The sequence below is a fragment of the Carassius carassius genome, chromosome 2 (assembly GCF_963082965.1).
Source record: "Carassius carassius chromosome 2, fCarCar2.1, whole genome shotgun sequence".
Taxonomy (NCBI): domain Eukaryota; kingdom Metazoa; phylum Chordata; class Actinopteri; order Cypriniformes; family Cyprinidae; genus Carassius; species Carassius carassius.
The window spans coordinates 22,771,669-22,797,875 of NC_081756.1; the positions used below are offsets into that span (position 1 = coordinate 22,771,669).

General features: G+C 37.1%; 1 protein-coding gene across 3 annotated transcripts; it reads left to right on the plus strand.

Moving 5' to 3' along the window:
• Positions 1–11,694: 11,694 nt before the first annotated feature.
• LOC132097500 (uncharacterized) lies at positions 11,695–14,576 on the plus strand. 3 transcript variants are annotated; one of them, XM_059503243.1, is made up of 4 exons: positions 11,695–11,825; positions 11,922–12,084; positions 12,293–12,369; positions 14,169–14,567. In XM_059503243.1, exons 1-4 carry the CDS (start codon positions 11,730–11,732, stop codon positions 14,475–14,477), a joined length of 645 nt encoding a protein of 214 aa, XP_059359226.1. In that variant the 5' UTR covers positions 11,695–11,729; the 3' UTR covers positions 14,478–14,567. The 3 variants fall into 3 exon arrangements, with proteins under 3 accessions (XP_059359226.1, XP_059359235.1, XP_059359245.1); XM_059503252.1 differs by having other exon boundaries at positions 11,698–11,825; positions 11,970–12,084; positions 14,169–14,576; XM_059503262.1 differs by having other exon boundaries at positions 11,702–11,825; positions 11,941–12,084; positions 14,169–14,551.
• Positions 14,577–26,207: the final 11,631 nt, after the last annotated feature.

The window sequence follows — 26,207 nt, forward strand, 5'->3', positions numbered from 1 at the left end:
ATAATTATAATTTTTGACATGTATATAACACTTTTCTGGACACTTTTACTCTAAATGCTTTGCAATATTAAAACCACTAATAAATTGTGGTGCCACGTGTTTTAGAGGTGTGATATTATTACTTACTAGCCATGTTTGTAATCCCACACCTGCTGTGGGAGACTCTTTCATATGATGTAGCACCCAGCAACAGCAGCATCTTTGCTGACAGTCCTATAAATGTCTCGTCATTTCATCATGTTTTTTCTTCATTAGTAGCTGGCTAAATAAAGCTTTGTCAGTAAAGATTTGGTTTAATGCCATTATTATTAGTGTCACTCAAAATGGGGTTGGTACAATTTAAAATTCTCTTTATATGCATGTGGGTATAGAGCAAAAATGTGTGATGCCAAACACTAATGATTCAAAACAAAGGAAGAAAATGTTTATATTGTAATCACAAAGGAAATCAGTGGAAATGTTTATGGTTAGTCAATAACAAAAAGAATTGCACTCTTATTGTCACTGCCTCTCACTTTTGGGTTCCGATAAGACAGGTTTCACATGATAACAGATGGTAACTCATTTTACTTTAGTCCCTTGAGCTGCATTTGTTTGTGTGTGTGTGTGTGTGTGTGTATGTGTGTGTGTGTGTGTGTGTGTGTGTAAGAGAGAGACACAGAGTATATGTGAGACAGATTTGACTCATACATGCCACAGGACTGTTCTGTTCTTCTCTTCTACTGTCCCTCATCTGCAGTAGAAAATGAAAGTGTGATGAAATGTAATATCGTCCCCCTTGGGTAACTCAAGGGAGACAAGCAAGCAGAACACAATATATATAATGGATATTACTGCAGTTCATCACACACACACACACACACACACACACACACACACACACACACACACACACACACACACACACACACTCACACACACACACACAGAACAGGATGCTCCGAAATAGACAGACAGTTGCTTGCATGCAAATACAAACAGATGCACACACACACACACACACACACACTGTTACTATCAGGGCAAGATTAAAATTAACCGCAGTTACCTTTTTTCTGTTATGTCCATGAAATTCACTTATATTTACCATCAGTCTCATTTTCCATCTTCCTAATGGATTTCAATAACAAGCCTTGAACTTCAGAGCTTCTGAAAGTAACGTGCACAGCCATGACAAACCCAAATCACTGGATAACATCTATTATTCATTATCTAAGCCATGTAAAAATAAATTGCTTTTCTTCCAGTCAAGGTTGACTAGGAGAGATGAGGGAGGGGTGTTGGCGGGGTGGAGGGAGAGAAAGATGGAGCAAACGAGGAAGAAAAATTGTGTGTGTGATTGTGTGTACATTGTACTGAGGACACATTGGATCTGTCAGGGTCTTTGTTATAATGTCAAGCTATAGCTGTAAAAGGCTATACAGCTGTTCACTGTGTGTGTGTGTGTGTGTGTGTGTGTGTGTGTGTGTGTGTGTGTGTGTGTGTGTGTGTGTGTGTGTGTGTGTGTGTGTGTGTGTGTGTGTGTGTGTGTGTGTGCGTGCGTGCGTGCGTGTGCGTGTGTGCGTGTGTGTGTCTTTAACAGAGATATGATGAATGCTTTCAGTGTGACCTACTAATGGATACTGAAAAAGAACAAACACTCAAAAAGTACTCTGAATGTATGTGCACCATTCTGATAATTATAATTGTTTGCATATACCTCAAGCATATTTCACTGCTTACCATTATTTATGAAAATATATTACATGTTTTTAAATAATATATTTATTACATACACTACCAGTCAAACGTTTGGGTTTAGAAAGATTTTTAATGTTTTTTACAGGAGTTTCTTCTGCTCATCAAGGTTATATTTATTTAATCAAAAATATAGGGGAAAAATGTAATGTTGTCAGATATTATTATAATGTAAAGTAGACAGTTATTATGATGTAAAGTATATTTTTTTTCAGGATTCTTTGATGAATGAAACCATTATTACATATGATAATGAAACCATTATTTCATATTGTATATTTTTTTTAGCAAATAAACGCAGCCTTGATGAGCAAAAGAAACTTCTTTAAAAAACTAATCTTACTGATCCCAAACTTTTGAACAGTAGTATATATTAATGGTGATCATTAAAAGTTCCTTGAGGTATTGTGTATGTACAGGTGCATCTCAATAAATTAGACTGTCGTGGAAAAGTAATTAAACTCAAATTGTGAAACTTGTGTTTTAAAAAAATTAAATGCACACAGACTGAAGTAGTTTAAGTCTTTGGTTCTTTTAATTGTAATGCTTTTGGCTCACGTTTAACAAAAATCCACCAATTCACGATCTCAACAAATTCGAATATGATGACATGCCAATCAGCTGATCAACTCAAAACACCTGCAAAGGTTTCCTGAGCCTTCAAAATGGTCCTTCAGTTTGGTTCACTAGAGGGGCGTTTCCACCACAGGAACTTTACCCAGGAACTAGGGACTTTGGGCTTGTAATTGGTGTTTTTCCACCACAGGTACCAGGAACTAAACTAAGTTCTGGATAAAAAAAAGAGACTCTGCTGGCTAGGTAGTACTTTTTCAAAGTTCCGGAACTTTCTGGAGCGGGATTTGTGCGCTAAACATGCTGATTGGTTGAGTTCACGCAGCATTGTGATTTCAACCACCATTTATTCTGATTATTTTTAAAATATTATTGTTATTGTGTCATGAATTTTAAAAGCATTTCAAGCGAGAATGTAGTTGTTTTAAACTAAAATCTGCAGTTTATTTATAAAGACAGTGCCTATTTAAAAAATGTGTTTTGCCAATGAACGGAAGCTCAGTGCTCATGTATCCGCCAAAAGCAGCCTCACCTTGGCTAGTCCTTCTGATATTTCACCAGCACTTAACCAACTAATACTAGCACGTTTCCTTCTTTTCATTTATTAAAAAAAAAAAAAAAAAAAAAAAAAAAACATGGCTATGCTTTCTGTACTAATAAAAGTGACAAAAAGTGAAAGTGACATGACATTCAGCCAAGTATGGTGACCCATACTCAGAATTTGTGCTCTGCATTTAACCCATCTGAAGTGCACACACACAGAGCAGTGAACACACACACACACTGTGAACACACACCCAGAGCAGTGGGCAGCCATTTATGCTGCGGCGCCTGGGGAGCAAGTTGGGGGTTCAATGCCTTGCTCAAGAGCACCTAAGTCGTGGTATTGAAGGTGGAGAGAGCACTGTACATGCACTCCCCCACCTACAGTTCCTGCAAGCCCGAGACTTGAACTCACAACCCTTCGATTGCGAGTACGACTCTCTAACCATTAGGCCACGACTTGCCCGGGAAGTCTCTTGTTCTCTTGTTGACCTGACTGCTTCTATTGTTCTCATTTGTAAGTCGTTTTGGATAAAAGCGTCTGCTAAATGATTAAATGTCTCTTTAGTGATTAAGCATAAAATATAATTTGTTTTGGTTAAATCTACCAAGTAATCTTTGGTCTATATTCAATTCATATATGTCAAAATGAAAATAAAAACACACAATTGATGTAATATTTAGTTTCAATGTAATGGCTGTATATGTACACATTTCCCTGAACTAAGTACATTTCTGCTGCTATTTTTAAATGAAAAACGAAAGGAGGCAGTGGTATTTGATATCCTATTTTGTTTTATTGTAAATATACAGTGAGGAAAATTGCAGTAGCCAAGGCGAGCTGACTGACGTTATCAAGTACACTGCTGTTTGCAGAATTAACAGATTTGCGTCATCGAGGGCATCGCACTCCCGAGTTGAATGCGCAAAGTCCGAACTACCGAGGGTGCAAGTCCAAAATGTGCATACTTTGTATTTAGAATCGCATGCAGACCTATGTAACCAGACTATTTGCCTAATATTCCCAGTATTTAAGACCGCTGTGGAAACTCAGAAATCAACAGGTCTGGGGGGAAAAAAGTTCCTGGGGAAAAAAGGTCCTGGTACAAATGTTCCGGGTAATTTCGGTGGAAATGCGGCATAGGCTACACAATCATGGGGAAGACTGCTGATCTGATAGTTGTCCTGAAGACAATCATTGACACCCTTCACAAGGAAGGTAAGCCAAAAACATTTATTGCCACAGAAGCTGGCTGTTCACAGAGTGCTGTATCCAAGCATGTTAACAGAACGTTAAGTGGGAGAAAAAAGTGTTTAGAAAAAGATGCTCAACCAACCGAGAGAACCACAACCTTATGAGGATTGTCAAGAAAAATATATTCAAGAATTTGAGTGAACTTCACAAGGAATTAATTGAGGGTGGAGTCAAGGCATCAAGAGCCACCACACACAGACGTGTCAAGAAATTTGCTGAACCACAGACAACATCAGAGGCATCTTACCTGGGCTAAGGAGAAGAAGAACTGGACTATTGCCCAGTGGTCCAAAGTCCTCTTTTCAGATGATAGCATGTTTTGTATTTCATTTGGAAACCAAGGTCCTAGAGTCTGGAGGAAGGGTGGAGAAGCTCATAGTCCAAGTAGCTTGAAGTCCAGTGTCAAGTTTCCACAGTCTGTGATGATTTGGGGTGCAATGTCATCTGCCACTGTGGGTCCATGTGTTTTTTGAAAACCAAAGTCACTGCACCCATTTACCAATAAATTTTGGAGCACTTCATGCTTCGTTTTGCTGACAGGCTTTTTGAAGATGCTGATTTCATTTTCCAACAGGATTTGGCACCTGCCCACACTGCCAAAAGCACCAAAGGTTGGTTCAGTGACCATGGTGTTGGTGTGCTTGACTAGCCAGCAAACTCACCAAACCTGAACCCCATAGAAAATATATGGACTATTGTCAAGAGGAGAATGAGAAACAAGAGACCAAAAAATGCAGATGAGCTGAAGGCCACTGTCAAAGAAACCTGGGCTTCCATACCACCTCAGCAGTGTCACAAACTGATCATCTCCATGCCACGCTGAATTGAGGCAGTAATTAAAGCAAAAGGAGCCCCAACCAAGTATTGAGTACATGTACAGTAAATGAACATACAATCCAGAAGGCTTCTTTTTGGTCTTATGAAGTATTATAATTTGTTGAGATTGTGAATTGGTTGGTTTTTGTTAAATGTGAGCCAAAATTATCACAATTAAAAGATCCAAAGACTTAAACTACTTCAGTCTGTGTGCATTGAATTTATTTAATACACAGGTACTTTTCTACTTTTCCACGACATTCTAATTTATTGAGATGCACCTGTATACCCATTTTTATTGCTCATTGAATACATATACATAATTCATTTAACCCATAATGTATTATTTATCTATACAAGTTATTATATTTATATGTTTTCATATTATGTAATTATTTATATAAATATGTCTATATACTCAATACCTCAAGCTTCTTTTGATGCTCACCATTACTATCAATATGTAAATGTGCTATTGTCCACTATTGTAGATTACATATTAATGGTGATCATAAAAATATGCTGGAGGTAATATGTGTGTGAATATACCCACTTTTAATGCTCATCTTTAATATAAAAATATCATATATTACATATAACATTTTTATTTATACATATTTATATTAAAGGTGAGCATTAAAATCAATACAGTATGTGCATAACATATGATAGTACAGTGTTCAGTATTTAATTTAGTATTTATATATGAATATGCACAACACCTAAGGATGCTAATGCTAACTATTAATATGAATAAATAAATGCGCTATTGTCCATTATCAGGTGATGGGTGTCCTAATCTTTTCTTGCACCTCGCGGCTATAAATAAAGGGTGGCTGGCACTGCTGATTTATTTAAACAGATGGTGGCACAACAACACTGCATTACTCAACTGTTCTTTTGTTTTCTCAGATATTTAGTACACTGAAACACTGCTGGTCAGGATCATCTGAATGGCTGTTAAATAAGAAAGTGAGATGAAACTTTGTACCTTGAAGTTAAACACGTTTTGATGTTATACATGGTAGTGATAAAATACTGTTGTATGTTTGCATGTGTGCTTCTTTGAAGTGGAAGTAGTAATTGGTAATTATGAAAAGTATAAAGAAATCCAGGTCCCTGGATATATACACAAACATAGACTCCTACACACTGTAAGTACATCACAGCTTTTATGATAATGTGTTAATAACAAGACTATCTAGTCCAACACGATTGCTGCAACTCACTTGTGAATATTTCCACAGTTCTGATTTGTCTGTGAACAAAAGTGTTTGTGTGTGTGTGTGTGTGTGTGTGTGTGTGTGTGTGGTGGGTGTCTGCTCCTGCCTCCCTCATGTTATCAGTTGCTATGGATACAGCTTTTGACAGGCCCTTGTCAAATACTTAGTTCAATACTTGGTGTCCACAGAGAGCAGTTTCTTTGATCGCAGTTCAGAGCCAAGGGATCTTAAAAATCAGGGCAAGGGACGATACTTTGAAGACAAAAGTAAAGAGAAAAATCCATTGATTGACACTGTTTGGAATGTATTTAACTGTGCATTCCCTTAAGCACTATATCCGAAATGAATACAAGTTCACAGATGAAATAATCATGTTAAGATGATTTTTTTTTAACCTTGACAAGATTGAATCAATAAGTTATGATTTAATCAAACATTCTGTTCTTAAAGTAAAATCCTTTATTATAATTTCTCTATACATATGTGGTCATTAATATTTATATAGGCGCTCAGATGTTCAGACAGTTGGACTGCAAAAACTAAAAGTAAAAAATAGCGCATTACCTCTAAGACTTTCTTTTAAAACCTGCTTGAGTGAGAGATAGTAAAGATAGTCTTGTTAATCATATTAGATAATGTCTATGACATGGCTGACTGAGTTGTTTGATTATTGATTGTTCTCATACATGAGCATTGACGAAGAAGTAAATTAAATGGCTTCCCAATCAATTATTTTTTCAGTAAACTCTAAAGGAATTGCCAATTGGATCTTGATGCCTTTCTGTGGCCAGATGAGATTTAGTGTGTGAGCCAATCAAAATCAATAAAGGCAAGCTGTAGTTAACCCTTTAATTACTAACAAAATATTGATTTAAGACTAAGGATATTAAAACTAGAGGATCTTTCCTTATGCTCCAGTATATCAAAACTAAGATGACATTATCCATTAATAGACACATTCATTTGCTTTTCTGCTAAATTTCTGTTTGCTGTAAGTCTTTACAAAATTATTTATATTTAAACCTAATATTGCATTGCCTGCCTTTTAAATAATATGTTTCACCTATAATTTTTAGTTTTCTAACCAACCTCATTAATACTCTTTACTGATTTTTTTTTTTTTTTTTTTTTTCTCCACACAGGTCAGATTTTGCTTTGGTTCCAGTTAAAGATCAATAGTTATAGTTGATTTAAAACAAACGTCTAATCTCAAAAAAAGCTCTGACATGTAGAATACAAAGGGAATGTGAAGAATAGAACTTGACAGATTTGATAGGCAGATGCTTTGATTAAAATATCAAAACACCACACACAAACTGAATGAAAGAAAAAGATGAAAAACAGAAAGCAGAGCAAGAGAGAGAGAGAGAGAGAGAGAGAGAGAGAGAGCACGTGCAAACATCATTGGCACTGGTGATCCATGAATCCAGTGGCTCTAATTAGAGTATATCACAGGCTGGTATAACTTCTTTCTGTTCTGCAGAATGTGGCTAGAGGCATTTTTAAAATGCTTTGAAGCAGAACTGCTTCATGTTTTTATAATCTCATCTGTTTCAATTAACTACATTATTACTGTTTTATCAGAACTTTTTCTTCGAACCTACAGCAGAGTAAAATGCAAAAAAATAAATGTTCATTAATTATTTTTAGTGCTGTGCAAATATTATTCGCGATTATTCGCGATTAATCGCATGATTATTTGCACAAAACTAATAATGCATTCAAAATTAATGTAAAAGTACTGCTATATGAACAAAAGTGCAATAACATTTGTAACCCTGGAGCACAAAACCAGTCTTAAGTCGCTGGGGTATATTTGTAGCGATAGCCAAAAATACATTGTATGGGTCAAAATCATAATTTTTTATCTCATGCCAAAAATCATTAGGATATTAAGTAAAGATCATGTTCCATGAAGATATTTTGTAAATTTCATACTGTATATATATATATATATCAAAATGTTATTTTTGATTTGTAATATGCATTGCTAAGAATTCATTTGGACAACTTCAAAGGTGATTTTCTCAGTATTTAGATTTTTTTTTTCACCCTCAGATTCCAGATTTTCAAATAGTTTGATTCCAGATTTTCAAATATTGTCCGAACCTAATAAACCATACATCAATGGAAAACTTATTTATTCAGCTTTCAAATGATGTATAAATGTCAATTTCGAAAAATTAACACTTAAGACTGGTTTTGTGGTCCAGGGTAACATTTGGTTTGCAAACACTGTAAACAAATAAGGTGCTTTTTTACAGCAGTATTCATTTTACATTGTAACAGTTAAAATATTTCTTGTAAATCTTAACTTATAACATTAATGTAATTAAATTAAATATAAAACAAGCTATTTGTCACTGCCAGGATATAGAAAATATTTTACAGTTTATTATAGAAAAACAAGTTATGCTCAGAGTCCAGAGCCTCGGTCATAACATTATAAAATAATGGTTCTTCAGGGGTTCTTTGTGGTGGATATGGTGCTATATAGCACCACTACCATTTAAAGAACCTGTTAAGCCCAGTTTGGTTCTTCAGCGGTTCTTCAGCAGTTCTTTGCAGTGGATATGGTGCTATATGGCACCACTGCCATGCAAATAACCTGTTAAGCCCCTAATTCTTAGTGATATTAGTTCTCTAATATCCTAGTGTCTTAGCTTTAGTTGGTGATAGGATTAGAAAAATTACATTAAAATATTGTGATTTTCCTGAACACAAGGCACATATCCAAGGCCTCCACACAAGACTTTTTGACCACAGGTGTGGATGTGAAGTCAGATATATACCGAAATTATGTCACAAACTTCAATAAAAACGTATATTCATATTCATCAATTGCTTTTTTGTTATTTGTGTAGGTATAGGCCTCAAATAATTAGCCTAAAATGACTGAGGAGAGAAGTTATGTTTAAAAATGTGTTTCAATTTCTACCTACAAAATGTGAAAATGTGTCAAGAATTTTTTTTTAAGTTCAATAAAAGAAATAATAAAAAAATTATATATATATATTATTATTATTATTATTATTTATTTTATTGAACTTAAATTTCTTGACACATTTTCACATTTATACACATATATATAAAAACCTATGCGAGTATGCGCCGAATAGTGTGCACTGTGCAGTTCAGGTGCACGTGAGCGAGGGCGAGCGCCGGTCACATTCCTCAAAGAACACTCTAGAAAAACTGGACCGTTGGACTCGACGTCAATCAAAACCAGGACGACGATGAACGTGACGAACACCTTTCTAAAAAGAGACAGAAGATATCTTTGATAGTGTCAAAGCGCATACTGCGACTGAAATATACAATTAGCGTTTAGTTACTTGTCAGGGGAAACTTTTCATTGTATTTTGCAAAAGTTTTACCGTGTTTTGTGACATTAATGCTAAGTTTATTATCAATCTAATGTTAGCTGAGTGAGGAGCCTGACCAACAGTGTTGGCTAATAAATATGTTGTTTCACAAACACTGAAATGTATGTTAAGTAACTTAAGTGTAAGTTAACTGGGGTCGTTCTTTTCTTGACTTTCTCCAGATATAACGTTATAACACTACCGTTTAATATCTTTTCAAATCACTAATAGCGAAAAGTGGCGGGCTTTATAGCTAGCTGCATCGTTACCATGGATACTGTGTAGTCTTGTAACATTAGTGTCTCGCCTGATAGTGTAGAGTACATTTAACCCTCTGGGCTTCTTCGCCCGAAAACGGGCGAAAACTTGAACGTTTTGAAATGTTTAATTTTTTTGCTTCATCGGATGGGTATGAAACTTGGTGACTTTTGTTGTATTACCTATATGAACACACAAAAAAATCAAGGAGATGATTCTGATATGTTAAAGGGTCGTAAAAAAAAAAGTCACACTTAGCTTCCTCCCGCCCGAAAACGGACGACATAGGAAATGAATGGGAAATACGAAAAAATAGGAAAACTCAGAGAAACTTTTGGTGGTACAAGCTACAGATCAGCAACTGTGCTGAAAAAAAGTGTACAGCAATGAAGGGGTGACACTCTAGAACATCAAGAGTGCAAATAAGACCCCCCCCCCCACACACACACACACACGCACACAAACACACACATACACAGATAAACTGGCGACTGCAACAGCAAATTTGTAGAATATTCCACATAAAATCAATAAATGAAAAAATAAAACTTGCTCAAATGCACACACACACACACAGAGAGAGAGAGAGAGAGAGAGAGAGAGAGAGAGAGAGAAAGAGAGAGAAAGAGAGAGACTGGTAAGACTGCAACAGCAAATTTTGAGAATATTCAAAAATAAATAAATAAAAAATACAAAAAGAGACTCTCGCTCAAATGCAACACACACACACACACACACACACACACACACACACACACACACATTCACTCACACATACACACACACACACATTGTGTTCCCTTTCTAACCAAATGCTATAGTTTGATTGTAATCATAATGCAAAACCTGATACTTATCTAAACATTTTTGTTAAGAAAATAAAGTAATCATCTTTTAGAATATCTAAATGTATATCTAAATAAAAAAAACGAATAAGATAGAGAAATCATGTCTAAAACAACAAAAGGAATCAAAAAGCCTTTCTATATAGGATATATAGGAAGCTATAGACAGCCTACAGGCTGGTACAGGACATTACACAAAAGTGGCTATTTTTTAAAGCCACTAGATGAAGTTCTTCTCCTGGAACATTTTTTTTTAGGCTGGCACTCTATTTTGATGTGAAATGCTGCATTTATTGAATTTTTTTTTTTAAATAAATATAAAATAAAAAATTATATATTAATTCTCATGGAAAAAATAGCTCATAAAAATTATATAATTAATGCAAAGTATCATAAAAAAATCTAAAAATTCTAAATAATAATCAGAAAACATTATAGAAACAAAAATATATTTGATTGGTTATCCTGGGAAAAAGTAAAGTACAATTTTAAGGCTTCGCCCGTTTTCGGGCGGGAGGAAGCTAAGTGTGACCCATTTACGAAGAAGCCCAGAGGGTTAAAGGATTAAGTTAGTTCACCTCAAAATGAAAATGTCCTGATAATTTACTAACCCCGATGTCATCCAAGATATCCATGTCTTTATTTCTTCAGTGGTAAACAAATAAAGTTTTTTGAGGGATACACATTCAGACTTTAATGGCAACCAACTACCCCAATGTTCAAATAAGGTTCAAATGTCTGTGTCAAATCATAAAAATACTGTCAACATGCACAAAATATTTAAATTATTAATGCTTGTCATCACTGGGCTGCTGTAGATAGGGCTATACGTTACTCTATAGGCTTACATTCATCCTAGTGTTGTAATTTGTTTGTTTTGTTATTTTCTCTCTTTCTTCAGGTTATGACAGACTTCACAGGTTGGACTGACCATTAGTCCTTTTTTCCTCATATTTTTAAAGTTGCTGGTCCCAATGTTGTAGTTTGACAGTTTTGTAACAATTTAACTATCCCAATAGGTTGATGCAGGAGAAGATGAACGAAGCATCAGGGAACATCTTCGAACAATAAAGAAGGAAAAAGAAAAGGACCAAACGTAGAACATAAAGAAAGGATGGCGCTGATAAAAATCTACCAGAGAAATTTTGTGTCTAACCACAGCACGGAGGAGATTATCTCTGAGTTTCCATGTTTCAGACTGGCCAAAATGGTAAGTACAGTAGTGTATAATTGCCTCCTTAGTTATGACTCATGACTAACGAGTTATTACTATGTCTTTTCTACTTTGCCTTCATCTTAACATAAGCTCCTTTGGGATATTAGAGACCGTACCAACGTTGATGTGGACCAAAAGATTCTCTCTCAGCTCTCAGTAATGGTACCTAAAGTCCTTCAAGTTTCACGGAGTCCCCTGATGGAGAAGTTCAGGTGTGTGGTTGATGACTGTGAAGATGACAGACTGATAAAAGGTAATTAAATCTGCACTGCTTAGATTTTCTGTGTATCACTGACTGACACCCATATCTGCCTGAGATCATACATTCCTGCATGTTTCTGTCTTGTGTAATAATAAAGACTAATTTCTAGTTTATTAAAGATAGTAATAATTACTGTCTTAGTAATTAATTGAAAAACATCCACCATGTTATGTTAACCTAATTCTTGTTTTGTTTAAAGGACTACAGTTGGAAGCAGCTATTCTGCTCTTGCCTGCACTGTTTAAGGAGGACCCGGGGTTGCTGTTTGAAGTTGAGGTGAGCCATGAACAGTTGACTGAGTGTGAAGCAAGTCTAATTAAAGGGTTAGTTCATCGAAAAATCAAAATTATGTTAGTAATAACTCACCCTCATGTCGCTCCAAACCCGTGAGACCTCCGTTTATCTTCTGAACACAGTTTAAGATATTTTAGATTTAGTCTGAGAGCTCTCAGTCCCTCCATTGAAACTGTGTGTATGATCTACTGTCCATGTCCAGAAAGGTAAGAAAAACATCATCAAAGTAGTCCATGTGACACCAGAGGGTCAGTTAGAATTTTGTGAAGTATCGAAAATACCGTATTTTTCGGGCTGTAAGTCGCATCTGAGTATAAGTCGCATCAGTCCAAAAATACGTCATGGGGGGGGGGGGGGATATATAAGTCGCACTGGACTATAAGTCGCATTTATTTAGAACCAAGAACCAAGAGTTCACATTACCGTCTCCAGCCGCGAGAGGGCGCTCTATGCTGCTCAGTGTAGGCTACAGGAGCACTGAGCAGCATCTCTGGCAGCATAGAGCGCCCTCTTGCGGCTTAAGACGGTAATGTGAACTCTTGGTTCATTTCTCTTAGTTCATTTCTCTTGGTTCATGTCAAATTAATTTTGATAAATAAGTCGCACCTGACTATAAGTCGCAGGACCAGCCAAACTATGAAAAAAAGTGTGACTTATAGTCCGGAAAATACGGTACATTTTGGTCTAAAAATAGCAAAAACTACGACTTTATTCATCATTGTCTTCTCTTCCATGTCTGTTGTGAGAGAGTTCAAAACAAAGCAGTTTGTGATATCCGGTTCGCGAACGAATCATTCGATGTAACCGAATCTTTTTGAACCAGTTCACCAAATCGAACTGGTTCAAACGGTTTAAACGGTTCGCGTCTCCAATACGCATTAATCCACAAATGACTTAAGCTGTTAACTTTTTAATGTGGCTGACACTCCCTCTGAGTTAAAATAAACCAATATTGAGGGGGAATTCATTTACTCAAACAGTACACTGACTGAACTGCTGTGAAGAGAGAACTGAAGATGAACACCGAGCCGAGCCAGATAACGAACAAAAGATTGACTCGTTCTCAAGTCAAAAACCGTTTCTGTCAGACGCGTCCGATTCGAGAACCGAGGAGCTGATGATACTGCACATGTGTGATATAGTGTGAAGCAGACTGACACACAGAGCGTCTGAACCGAACTGATAAAGTTAACAGCTTAAGTCATTTGTGAATTAATGCTAATTGGAGACGCGAACCATTTCAAACGATTCAGTTCGATTTGATGAACTGGTTCAAGAAGATCCGGTTACATCGAGTGATTCGTTCGCGAACTGGATATAACAAACTGCTTTGTTTTGAACTCTCTCACAACAGACATGGAAGAGAAGACAATGCTGAATAAAGTCGTAGTTTTTGCTATTTTTGGACCAAAATATATTTTCGATGCTTCAAAATATTCTAACTGACCCTCTGATGTCACATGGACTACTTTGATGATGTTTTTCTTACCTTTCTGGACATGGACAGTATACCGTACACACAGTTTCAATGGAGGGACAGAAAGCTCTCGGACTAAATCTAAAATATCTTAAACTGTGTTCCGAAGATAAACTGAGGTTTTACGGGTTTGGAACGACATGAGGGTGAGTTATTAATGACATCATTTTGATTAGTGGGTGAACTAACACTTTAAATTCACTGTAAAACAGCTTCAATGGGCTTATTGTTTTATTCAACTATTTAAGGTTTGCCTTTCAAATAAATGAGGAGATGGTTAATGCTATTATCCCTTCTCCCCCAGGGCCATGCTCAGACCTGCCCTCCTGACACACCAACACCTAAAATGGTGCTCAAAGGCTGCAGGGAGGGTCATCCCATGCAATACGACCACATTGTCGTCATGTTGGATGGCCAGTCCATTACTGAGGAGAATGAGGACATCTCAATGACACTGGGCCCCATCCTATGTATATATTTTCTGTTTGGGATCCAATATCCTAAAGGACTGAAAAAGACACTGACCGTCCTGGAGTGCGTTGTCTTAAAAATGAAGGATGCAGCCGGACTTCCTGTCACAATTAAAAGAGTGTACAACTCAATCTGTGCATAGAGACTCTCTCTCTCTCTCTCTCTCTCTCTCTTTCTCTTTCTGGGGCCTATTCCAATTTCAATTTTTTCCCTTCTATTTTTTCTAACTCCTTTAGCCAGTGTTGTTAATGTTAAAAGGCACTGATTATATTTGAAACTAAAAGAAATGAATTAAACTATTTTAAAAGTGTAATGTATTTTGTTTATCAGTAAGCTTTTAGTACAGGATTTTGAATCTTTCAATCCACGATTTGGTATAAAAGCGTCATTTAGAAGCATATTGACTCAAACATTGTAGTATATGGCATGATAATGGCCTACTACCTAAAAAAAAAGTTATATAAATCACCATTTGACAAATGTGCTGTGAAGCTTAAGTGCCATTAATGCCAAAAGAGGTTCCCCTATAATGAGCAAAAGAACCACTGTTGATCACCATTTTTGTTGAAGAAATTGTAAACAATCAAGGTGCTTTATGGCACCTCTTATGGTTCTACATAGCACCATTTGACAAAGGTGCTGTACAGCACCTTTAAAGATAAGTGCTATATGGCACTTAAAGTGGTTCCCCTATGATTACGAGCCAAAGAACCATCTTTAGTGCTATTTAGCACCTTTTTTTAGAGTGAAAAAATTCACTCTATTCACTCTAATTCACTAAATTCACTCTAATATAGGCTTTTAGAGAGCCGCAGGGACCAATCGCAGTGGAGAGTGGAACGGAACAACACTTGGTGGGCGAGTAGAGACTCGAGTATTCTGTGATCTTCAGTTCTCTCTTCACAGCAGTTCAGTCAGTGTACTGTTTGAGTGCATGTATTACTCCGGGATATTGGTTTGTTTGAACTCAGAGGGAGAGTCAGCCACATTAAAAAAGTTAACAGCTTAAGTCATTTGTGGATTAATACGTATTGGAGACGCGAACCGTTTAAAACGATTCAGTTCGATTTGGTGAACTGGTTCAAAAAGATCTGGTTACATCGAGTGATTCGTCCGCGAACTGGATATCACAAACTGCTTTGTTTTGAACTCTCTCTCACAACAGACACGGAAGAGAAGACAGTGCTGAATAAAGTCGTAGTTTTTGCTATTTTTGGACCAAAATGTATTTTCGATGCTTCAAAAAATTCTAACTGACCCTCTGATGTCACATGGACTACTTTGATGATGTTTTTCTTACCTTTCTGGACATGGACAGTATACCGTTCACACAGCTTTAATGGAGGGACTGAGAGCTCTCGGACTAAATCTAAAATATCTTAAACTGTGTTCGAATGATAAACGGTCTCACGGGTTTGGAACAACATGAGGGTAAGTTATTAATGACATAATTCTTATATTCGGCTGAACTAACCCTTTAAGACTCTGCCACGCCCCACCAAAACGGTTCGTTTAAACACACCCCCACATGTCTATGTCACTATTTGGAAATAATTTCTAAATGCCGTCCAAATGTTTATGCAAAGAAAGAAGGCCTGGTTTCAGTAACCACAGTTAGTGTTGAAGCAGCCATGTCAGGGAAATGCTGTGATTATCTAGGCGAAAGAACAAAAGCACATAAGATAATCATCAGTGGATTTGTATTTTTTTGATATTATCAAGCAAGTCCTCTGCTCTGGGGTTTTTTTTTTTTTTTTTTTTTTTTTTTTTTTTTTTTTTTACATTAGATTAGTTCCAATGTTATTGTCATTTTGTGGATTACAAGTACACCACCAATTGCAAACAGTAAGTAATATTTTAACAGACAGTGCTATCTTGTATTTTCTGGTTCAGTGTATGCAGTATTGTTATTCCATCCATATACCAGTCATTCAAATAGAGGCTATTTTATTAATTTAATGATTAAATTTAAGGCTCCATGGTTAATCAAAATTTAATCGCAAAGGTGATAAATTGCGATTGGGCAGAAGATTCGATTGTCATGCATATCTTTCAGTGAAGCATGGTTCTGTGATCAGTAGTAAATCTCCATCCATAGGCCAGAGGGTGCTCTAGCACGAAAACTAAAAATATACCCTTGCAGGAAAAAAATCCAGGAAATCCCTATAGCGGTTGCTGAATAAACAGAAGATTTAACTGCTTTCATTGATTCAACGTGACTAATAAACACACAACTATAACAATATATTGTTTATCTGAGTTCATCTTATTATAAAGTGTATAATAAAGCAATGCTAATCAACATAGCCTTTATCACTGCTTAGAATACTATGAAATATGTTGTGTGCCTAATTCTGTGTAATAAGCCACATCATCTCACAGAAGGATTTATTTCAAACACTTGACTGATGCTATGAAGTGAGTTTGGAGTAAAAATATGTTATTAAATGTGGTATTTTTCATGCTTTCAGATGGAGCAGCATTTACTACACAGAGCCCTAGTTCACTGACAAGCTACGCAGACAGCTTTCATAATCGCAGAATGATTTCTTCAATTTTATTATCGCGAGATTAGCTATATTTTCTGCGATTACAAACGCGATTTTGCATAGCTTGTCAATGAACTACGGCTCTATGTAGTGAGGCTGCATTCCAGTTCACTTTTTTATGCCCTTCACTCGCTAACTTCTCTCCATCTAGTTTATTCGGATGAAAGTCATTGATTGCGTTACATGATTGCTCACTACTTACGGAACCCTTGGAATGGGTTGATTTGGAACGTCCTAAGCCCTTGAACACTTAGAATCTTCTATGGAGTTGGTTTATTGTTTAAATTTTTCCCCTTACGAATTTGTTTGGTGCAGCATTCTTTATGTATATAGGTATTCTTCAACTTCAACTGCTTCAACTATATTTATTTATAAAGCGCTTTTAAGACCACTATGTGGAAACCAAAGTGCTGTACAGAAAGACTAAATAAAAATATAATAATAAAATCAAGCATAAAACATTATAAACATACCACCACAACAACAAAGAACAAATTACAAAACATTTTAAATGCTAATGAAAACAAATGAGTTTTAAGCACACTCTGAAATACAGGAAATGTAGGAGAAGATTTTACAGACAGAGGAAGGTCATTTCAAAGCCTTGAAGCAGCAACAGAAAAGGTCCAATCACCTTTGCATTTTAAACTAGATCTAGGAACCATCAGATGTAATTGATCATTTGAATGCAAAGACCTATTGGATTGATGCAAACTGATTAAATCTGGAATATACTCTGGTGCTAAATCCTGTAAAGCTTTAAAAACATATAATAGCACTTTATAATGAATCCTGTATCGTACAGGAAGCCAGTGTAATTTAATAAGCACAGGAGTAATATGCTCTCTATTCTTAGTACCCGTTAAAGGCCTAGCCGGATTCTTGTACTGTCTTGTTCTTGTACTGTTATGAATGTAAATGTAAAAAAAAAAAAAAACATTTATACGTTATAGCATTGTTAATATGAAGCAGACTTGCTCCCTCTGTCAGACTTGCTCCCTCTGAGGGTATGCCCAAACTCCCCTCATTCACTTGAAAGAGTAGAATGCACTTCAAAATGGCAAAGTGAACTGGAACGCAGCCTAAATGCTGCTCCATCTGAAAGAACGTAATGGAGATTTACTACTGATTACAGAACCGGCTTTACTGACAAGATGTGCATGACAGTCACATTCGATTAATCGTGCAGCCCTAAAATTCTACATAAGGCCTGTATACAATGCATACTTAGCTAGAGTGAAGATACAAGTTAGAGTTGGTTCATGAACAAAGGCATTGTTTACCCAGAAATTATCATTACAAAAAGATAATAATTTAATTAAAAATAATTTTTGGATACTGTTCTTTAAAACATGTTACTGTGAAATAACACATTTAAGGTCTGACATCAGCTTTCTTTACATACTCATTATACAAAACATTTTTGTGAAGGAGCTCTGCTTTAAAATGGAAACAGCTCAATGATTCTAGCAGTAAAGCCAGTTGTCAAAGTCTATAAAGTGTCCTTTCACATGTGATGAATGTTATATGGTTGGACTCCATTCAAGTGAATTGCTGACCGCACAATTAAGTTAAAATGGCAGTTTGGACCAATATATCTACAGAGTCTTTGTTATGGGCCTCATTGTGTGGTGCCGACCTGTAGGTATTATGAAGAAAGCCATCCCACATCCTGGTTAAAGCCTCATTAGAGTTAAGGCCAGCTGGGTAAGCGGGTGAGACACTGTTCTTAAATCCTTTTACTCACAACTCCTACACAAGCCTCTAACCACTGAGAAATTGTGTGGTCACTTAAAATGCTGGCCTTTTGTACACAGTTCTCTCACACCCAGGTCATTATTAAAGAGGTCAGACTAAGTCATCAGCTCATTGGTTTACTGGGAAATGATTACCATCTCAAATAAGAGTTGCTATATTACATTTAAATGTTTTGTGTTAAATGAGACATGGAACTAAGTCACCCGTTGGCCTCTTTAGATTCAGCCATTAAATTGAGCTTCATATCCATAGCGCTTTTAATGATCAACACTGTAATGTATTTGCTGACAACCTGCTTTTAATATATTGTATACTTAATTTAGCATTTCCATCTTTACCCTTTCAAACAGGATTGTTAGAAGCAATTTCAACTAAGAGTCAAAATAGAAAAACATAATTCATTGAAAGTTTCTGCAAACATACAGTAAATCCATAATTTTTGTCGCCTATGATTGGGACAAACTCACTTGCAGTGTAAACAGCTTTACTGATTATAGTTATAGCAATCTGGTTTTGTCGGATTGCTCACTTTCAGTATAGACACTGTGTAATTCATGACATAAAATGCATCATATCTGCAACAGCAACCACATAGCATTTTAAGACATTCATGAATAGAGGAAAGACTGTTTAATGATGTTCGTTTTTCAGCACTACAGCAGAGCAAGACATAATTTGCACTTTAAACAACAAACATATGCTGGGAATTGATTGCTGCAAGCTGTATAACATATGTTGCATATAAAAGTACATTTCTGATTGGATTACTTTCCCTCTCTATATTCAGTAGAGTTGTATAGAACCCCTGGAAATGCAGCAGCCCATCAGTTACAGTCAGTTTCTTTGGATACACAGTAGATTGCCAACTGCCCAAACTGTAGTGCTTGGTTTCATGTTTACAAGGTTTAATTTGACTTACCAACCTTAACAGAATCTGCAACAAAGCAATCAGCTTCAGTGGATTTTACTAATATAAAGTATTAAAGTGTACAGGTCCTGACGGTTCTTCCCAGTATTGACTAGCACTACATGCTTGGATTATGCATTTGTCCATTCAATTAGGCAGCTGTGAAGGCTAAATCAAATGGAAATAGTGTGAATTGAACAGTCTGGATTTATACCGGCCACAGTATCATATATTGCTGCTGATGTGTATTGATTGAACTCCATGCAGGCTCAGGGAGAGTGCAGTCTGTATGTATCAGAGGGAATACATGCACTGAGAAAAGTGTGTGTGTGTTTAGATTGAGGAGTGGGTATCTGCACACCAGCTTGCCTCTCCTGAGTAAAATCTATGCCTGTTCTGATGAGGAATATGGCATAGGTTACTGTTTGTACACTTGTGGGATACTAATGTTAAGACAGAGTTCTAAATAGGTGACGATAACCTTGCAATTATTTGTAGGGGTGCACAATATATTGATACTACAGTATATTGGATATTATACTGGAGACTTTTTATTTTACTGTTATCCATATTAGATTTCCAATATAGGCATTTTGTCAATATACTGTATGTTTAACTTAATGCTAATTGTCCCCATTTGTACATTTAGGTTATTGTCATATAATGCATGCATAAAGATGATCTTTAAAACACTATTAATTTAATAACATTGTTAAATGTAATCTTAAGCCAATTTTAAAATAAATATCCAATTTCATACTATACATTATAATGTGGTGATGCCTATTTTTAACTCTTATTTTTCATTTAAGTATTTAAAAAATTGTATTGAATTTAATACTGGTAAATAATTGGTTATTAGCCATGATATGAACTATGAGTGTTGGCCAGAATATTAATATATGTGCATCCCTAATGTGTACACATATGTGTCTTTGTGGTTGTTTTTACTGCCCTAAAACCCAGGGTTGACAGAACATCAAGTACATTCACAAATAACACAAGAAAGACTATTAATATTGTCACCAAAGAAATCATTTTATGGTATTTGCTATAACAGCATGAAGGATTTTGTGATCTGTTTTAATGGTAGGTTCATGATAAATTAGGTGTCTCTTTGCTTCTGCAGTAATCCCTGAGACGTCTGATGGAAAATCTGTTTTTCATTTTGCAATTCTTTCAGCCTCACAGTGTAGAGCCTCAAACTGTCTAGAAGAGGTGTATGAGAGAGAGGACAAGTCTTTAGGGAACACAGAGTAAGATGAATGAGGTCTGACTGAAATTCAAAGATGACCACCCGCCCATCGCACCCCACCAGTCACATCACTATTACCATACCTGACAATGTCCGCACTGGCTCTTAATGTCAGAATGACTTGAGTACTAATTACACTCCTAATAATGGGAAATATTAGCAAAAGTGTTTAGTTATTGTGTCCATGAGCTATTCTAATAAAATTAGTATTTCAGTGTTTATATGTACATGAATTTGTGAAAAGATGTTTGCTTTATTAGAGTGTTCTTTAGCTCAGTATATGGTGTCAATCTCTATATCTCTGAATAAGTCAAATATTTTTTTGAATAAATCTGAAATGCCATTTTGCTAGGCTGCTTTGCAATCTCTCAAGTCAAGCCTCTTTCTCAGTTTTTTTTTTTAAGCTTAGGCTGCTATTTGTCATGTGATTCTCTCTATTAACCCCATGTAAGAGAGTGTGTATATGTGTGAAAGTAAAGGAAGGGAAAAAGAGAGTGAAAGAGAGAGAGAGAGAGAGAGAATGCCCCTAATCTCCTCTGATTCACTTTGACATGTGAATGACATGGTGAATGGTTACCATGGAAATAAATGTGTAAAATTTATGCATGCACCTTTTTTTTTTTTGCCTCAGCCAAAAAGAGGGAGATTTTGCTAATGGGGTGTAAGTGCTACTGGTCTCTCTCTCTCTCTCTCTCTCTCTCTCTCTGTCTGTTTCTCTTTGTATGTATGCAAATGTGTGTGTGAGTGTGTACAAATGTGGGTGTGTGTCTTTCTCTGGGCTTAGAAGGCACTATATTATGGGCTGTTCTTCTGCATCAAAGCATGTTAGCATGATTAGCAGTGATGCCACGATATGAAAGCACAACAATGTAAAGGCTGCATTCTAAAACTAGACTGGTGCAATATAATCCCTCAATTATCATATTAAATTAAACGTTTTGCCACATTTGTATTGCGATACAATAGATTTAAAGTAAATTGTACTAATCTCATGAATATTTAAATGTATTTTTACATAAAGTGTGGTTCTTTACTTATGTTTGCATAGCCACTGAAACATACAATATTGGCATTGAAAGTGTCAAAAACTTGAATTATTTACATATGAACAACTTTGCAGACGTACAAATGAATGCTTGAATTAATACTGAAATCATAGCATTAAAGCAACACTATGTAGTTTTTCGACCTTAACAAAATCTCTTTAAAATTATTTCAGTGGTAGAAACACCTCTCAACCAGATGAATTCTACTGCCGCTGCTTCCAGAGCAGCCTCGTAGCCGCTAGAACCACACTCTGTAAGTTCCGTGTTCGGGTCGGTAACACAAAACACCACCCATCCCCTGCCAGAGGAGGAGTGCAACCTGCTTTACATCATATGTCACATTTTACTCGTAGCCTGGGTGGAGTTAGCCAACAGCTAACTATAAGACGAAACTATCTAAAATGCAAGTCTCAAAAGCAACGCCATGGCAGAGCCAGCGAAGAAACCGAAAATGGATTTGCCAGAGGAAGCAACGAAAGAGAGAGAGAGAGTGATCAAACAGATGGATGCTTGCCTTCCTCCTACTGTATTTATATTATGGACATTATGGCCATAAATGTCACAAATTACCGTCCGTTCACAAAACTATTATAATTTGAACTACTTTTGGTACTATATTGTTAATAAAATGGTAAATTTCTTGCACATTTCTCTCTGAAATTTCCCATTTAATATTCTCTATAAAATGGTTAGGTTTGGAGGTATCTGAAAATCAAAATAACTGATTAATAAAATGATCTGTCAAATTATCTATCTACTATTTATAAATAGCTTTATGATATAAAAGATTAGTAAATATTTAACGTTTATTTATTTATTAATAAAGGTAAATTATATGAAAAATAATGTTTTTTTTTGTTTGTTTGTTTGTTTGTTTTTTGTTTTTAAACTAAGCATGAACATGTTAGACTGCACCCCATAAAGCCTAGAAGAAGAAAAAAATGGCCAACCACTCCTTTAAATAAAGATGAATCCAAGAGAAATAACACAGGGGAACACAGGGCTTAAAATACTGAACCAAACAAGGGACTAGTGAGTAAAGCAACAAGGAGCAGGTGACTAACTAATAATGAGAACAGGAACCAAACAAAATAAGGAAAAACAGGCAACTACTCCTTACATGTGGCCCCCCCTGTAAAAGGACCAGTGGGGTGGGGTTGACACTGGAACTGAGCCTAGACAAATAATAGACAAATAATAATAGCCTACAGGGCGGATCAGGGAGTTCAGGGGGCCATGGTGGATCATGCAGAGCAGGCAGACTTGGAACAGGCGACTAACTAATAAGGAGAACAGGAACCAAACCAAATAAGGACAAACAGGAAACTACACTTGACAGTAATACGTTTGTATAAACAATTAGACCAGTATGGTTATACACAAGAAATGAACTAGCTAAATCATAAGTGTACACATATACTTTCTCTCTCTCGCACAGAGGCAGTGGACAAACCCCAGGGTGCAATTTTACTATTTTGGTTTCCTGCATGAATTCCAGGAATTGTGTAAGTGTGTGTGTGTGTGCTGGTGAAACAATGAGCATTAAAGCCATCATTACATTTTCTGAGGCCATTATTTCAACTTCTCTTAGCCATATTTTACAGCCTCATTTTTACTGCCACATTCTTAGATTTCAAAGTCATAGCTCATATCCAAATATGCTTTGCTAAAGTTCTGCACCTCATAAAAGAAATAGTTTATGCTGCAGTGTAGGACAAGAAGAAATTCTGTTTATGAAATCAGCAAATAGTCAGACATGAGAGGTTTTATTTGCTTTACTTGTCATTGCAGCCTTCTTAATGCTGAACCATGTATTAATGATGATGATCTCCTTCATTTGCAATACTCAAGTATTTCAAACATGTTCTGCTCCTCTGTCTGAATTTATCAGCTTGTTAACCTTTAGATCAGCAGTCAGTGGGAGAAGAAATCTGATCAAGCTGTTCTGTACACAGGGTAATGGCTCTTTCTTTCTCATCCCCAGGCCAGTTAGTCTCTTCGTATATAATGGACATAGCAGCAGTGTAATAGAATTCTTAGAAATTTATTTTATGATATAATCTTCTGTTTGAATAGTGCTGATCTAGATTAAGACCTGGCCTATTTTAAGAGTGTTTTATAGGTATTCCAATAGCATGTACCTTGGTTCGCCTTTGTTTTTTAAACAGTAAATGTACAAGAAGTTGAATTAATCAAGAGTACACTCCATCATATCAGGAATTATTATTGGAAAAAATAATATGAAAGTGTAACATTTGGACCAATCAGGCACATAGTTATTCATTATATTAAATCCCGCAAACCCCCTCAGCCAAAAAAAGCAAACTATTTGTTAGCGTTCTGTGGACAACCCCCGAAGAGCAACTAACACCCCAAAATGGCAGAACAGGCCTCTGGTTACCATGGAAGACAATGACTAATCATCTGATAACACTGGTTTTATTGCTCAAAGGAATGCGGGCAGAGCAACTCTCACTCCATTTCCCCACTGGAAAGACACATAATACCCATAAAAATGAACTCTTTCCTGTTTATTCATAGAAAACCTATGAATGAACAAACCTATCTCCAGGACATTGTGTGTATGATTATTGCTTTCTTGTATATTGTATTTTGTTTTATGCATTCTTATGATAGAACCACTAGTTAATGTAATCTCACCTATAACATGTTTGGTTTCTATGAAGTTGTATTTTAATGATCTAAATGAGGGTGTACTGTATATTATATGTTGATACCATATTACATATTAGTCTTCTAAAAAATCTTTAATAGTGTAATGATGAGACAGAGACGGTCGGATCCATGTGCAGAACTTTAATGATGAGAATGGTCAGACAGGCAATGATCAGAAACGGCGTCAGGTATGTAGGGATAACCAGAATCGATAACAGAAACAGGCAGATGTCGGGGGCAAGCAGCAGAGAATCAGAGTCGGTATAAACAATCCAAAGGTCAGGTACAGAAGGAAAACACAAGGAAACCGCTCGGAAATGTCAGACTGGCTAAACAAGACTTCGCAGAGAGTGGGAGTGAGTGTGCTGCTTTTATGTGTGTGTAAATGAGGTGCAGGTGTGGCAAGGAAATTGGCTGATGAATGATGTGCAGGTGTGGCAGGGTGATTGTGATGCAGTGACTCATGGGGAATGTAGTTCTGGTGTGGTGCAACAGATGAGAGGTGCTAGAGGCCAAGTGACATCTGGCAGTTGATGTGGAATGGTCCTGATTGGAGTGCCCTCTACTGATGTTCATGGGCACTCCATCTAATGATCGTGACATAGCCGCCCCCCCCCCCCCCCCCAGCGGCTTCCAGACGCTCAAAACAATCTAGGAGGGCGGTGGAGCGGAGGCGGAACAGGGGGAGGGACGGAGGGCCAGGTCCATGAGGAAGTGCAGTGGTCGAGGACCAGGGCAGAGCAGGCAGAACTGGGCCTAACATGGAAATCAGGAGCCTCTCCTGGACCTGACATGGGAAACAAGGGCCCTTCCTGGGCCTGACAGGGGAAACAGGGACCCGCCATGGGCTTAACTCGGGAACAGGAACCCGCCATGGGCCTAACTCGGTAACAGGAACCCGCCGTGGGCCTAACTCGGGAACAGGGGTCCACCAAGGCAGAGCAGGTGGCATTGGAGCCCACCAGGGTGGGGCAGACGACCACCACAGCTGAGAAGAGGAGATAAAAGCCCTCCAGGGCGGAGCAGACGACCACCACAGCTGAGAAGAGGGGACAGAAGCCCACCAGGGCGGAGCAGAGGACCACCATAGTTGAGCAGACATGACAGAGGCCCACCAGGGCGGAGCAGAGGACCACCACAGTGGAGTTGATGGCACAGGAAAGCAAGTCTGGTCAGGTGGGACTGAAACAGGGAACATAAACAGGTTAATAGCGGCCTCCGTGGCCGTGATGAGATGGTAGCTGGCATCCATGGCCATGACAGGGCAGGCGGTGAGTTCATGGAGGACCTCCGTGGCCATGACCGGAACGAATGAGAGCTCATAGACGGCCTCCATGACCGTGACAGAATAGGACGAGAGCTCTGGAAGTGCGGCTGAGATGTGACGAGGCTCTGGTAGATCAGTGGTGATTTGCCTTGATTCCTGAGGATCAACTGTGACTTGACTTGGCTCAAGGAGGTTAATGGTGACTTGACTTAGTTCATGAAGATCAACTGTGACTTGACTATGAAGATCAACTGTGACTTGACTTGGCTCATGAAGATCAACTGTGACTTGACTTGGCTCATGAAGATCAACTGTGACTTGACTTGGCTCATGAAGATCAACTGTGACTTGGCTCATGAAGATCATTGGGGACTTGACTGTGCTCTTGAGGATCGACTGTGACTTGACTTGGTT

Coding starts and splice junctions, on each gene's coding strand:
- LOC132097500 (XM_059503243.1), top strand. CDS start 11,730: ATGGCGCTGATAAAAATCTACCAGAGAAATTTTGTGTCTAACCACAGC. Junction 11,826..11,921: donor GTTTCAGACTGGCCAAAATG/GTAAGTACAGTA, acceptor TCTTAACATAAG/CTCCTTTGGGATATTAGAGA. Junction 12,370..14,168: donor GGTTGCTGTTTGAAGTTGAG/GTGAGCCATGAA, acceptor CTTCTCCCCCAG/GGCCATGCTCAGACCTGCCC.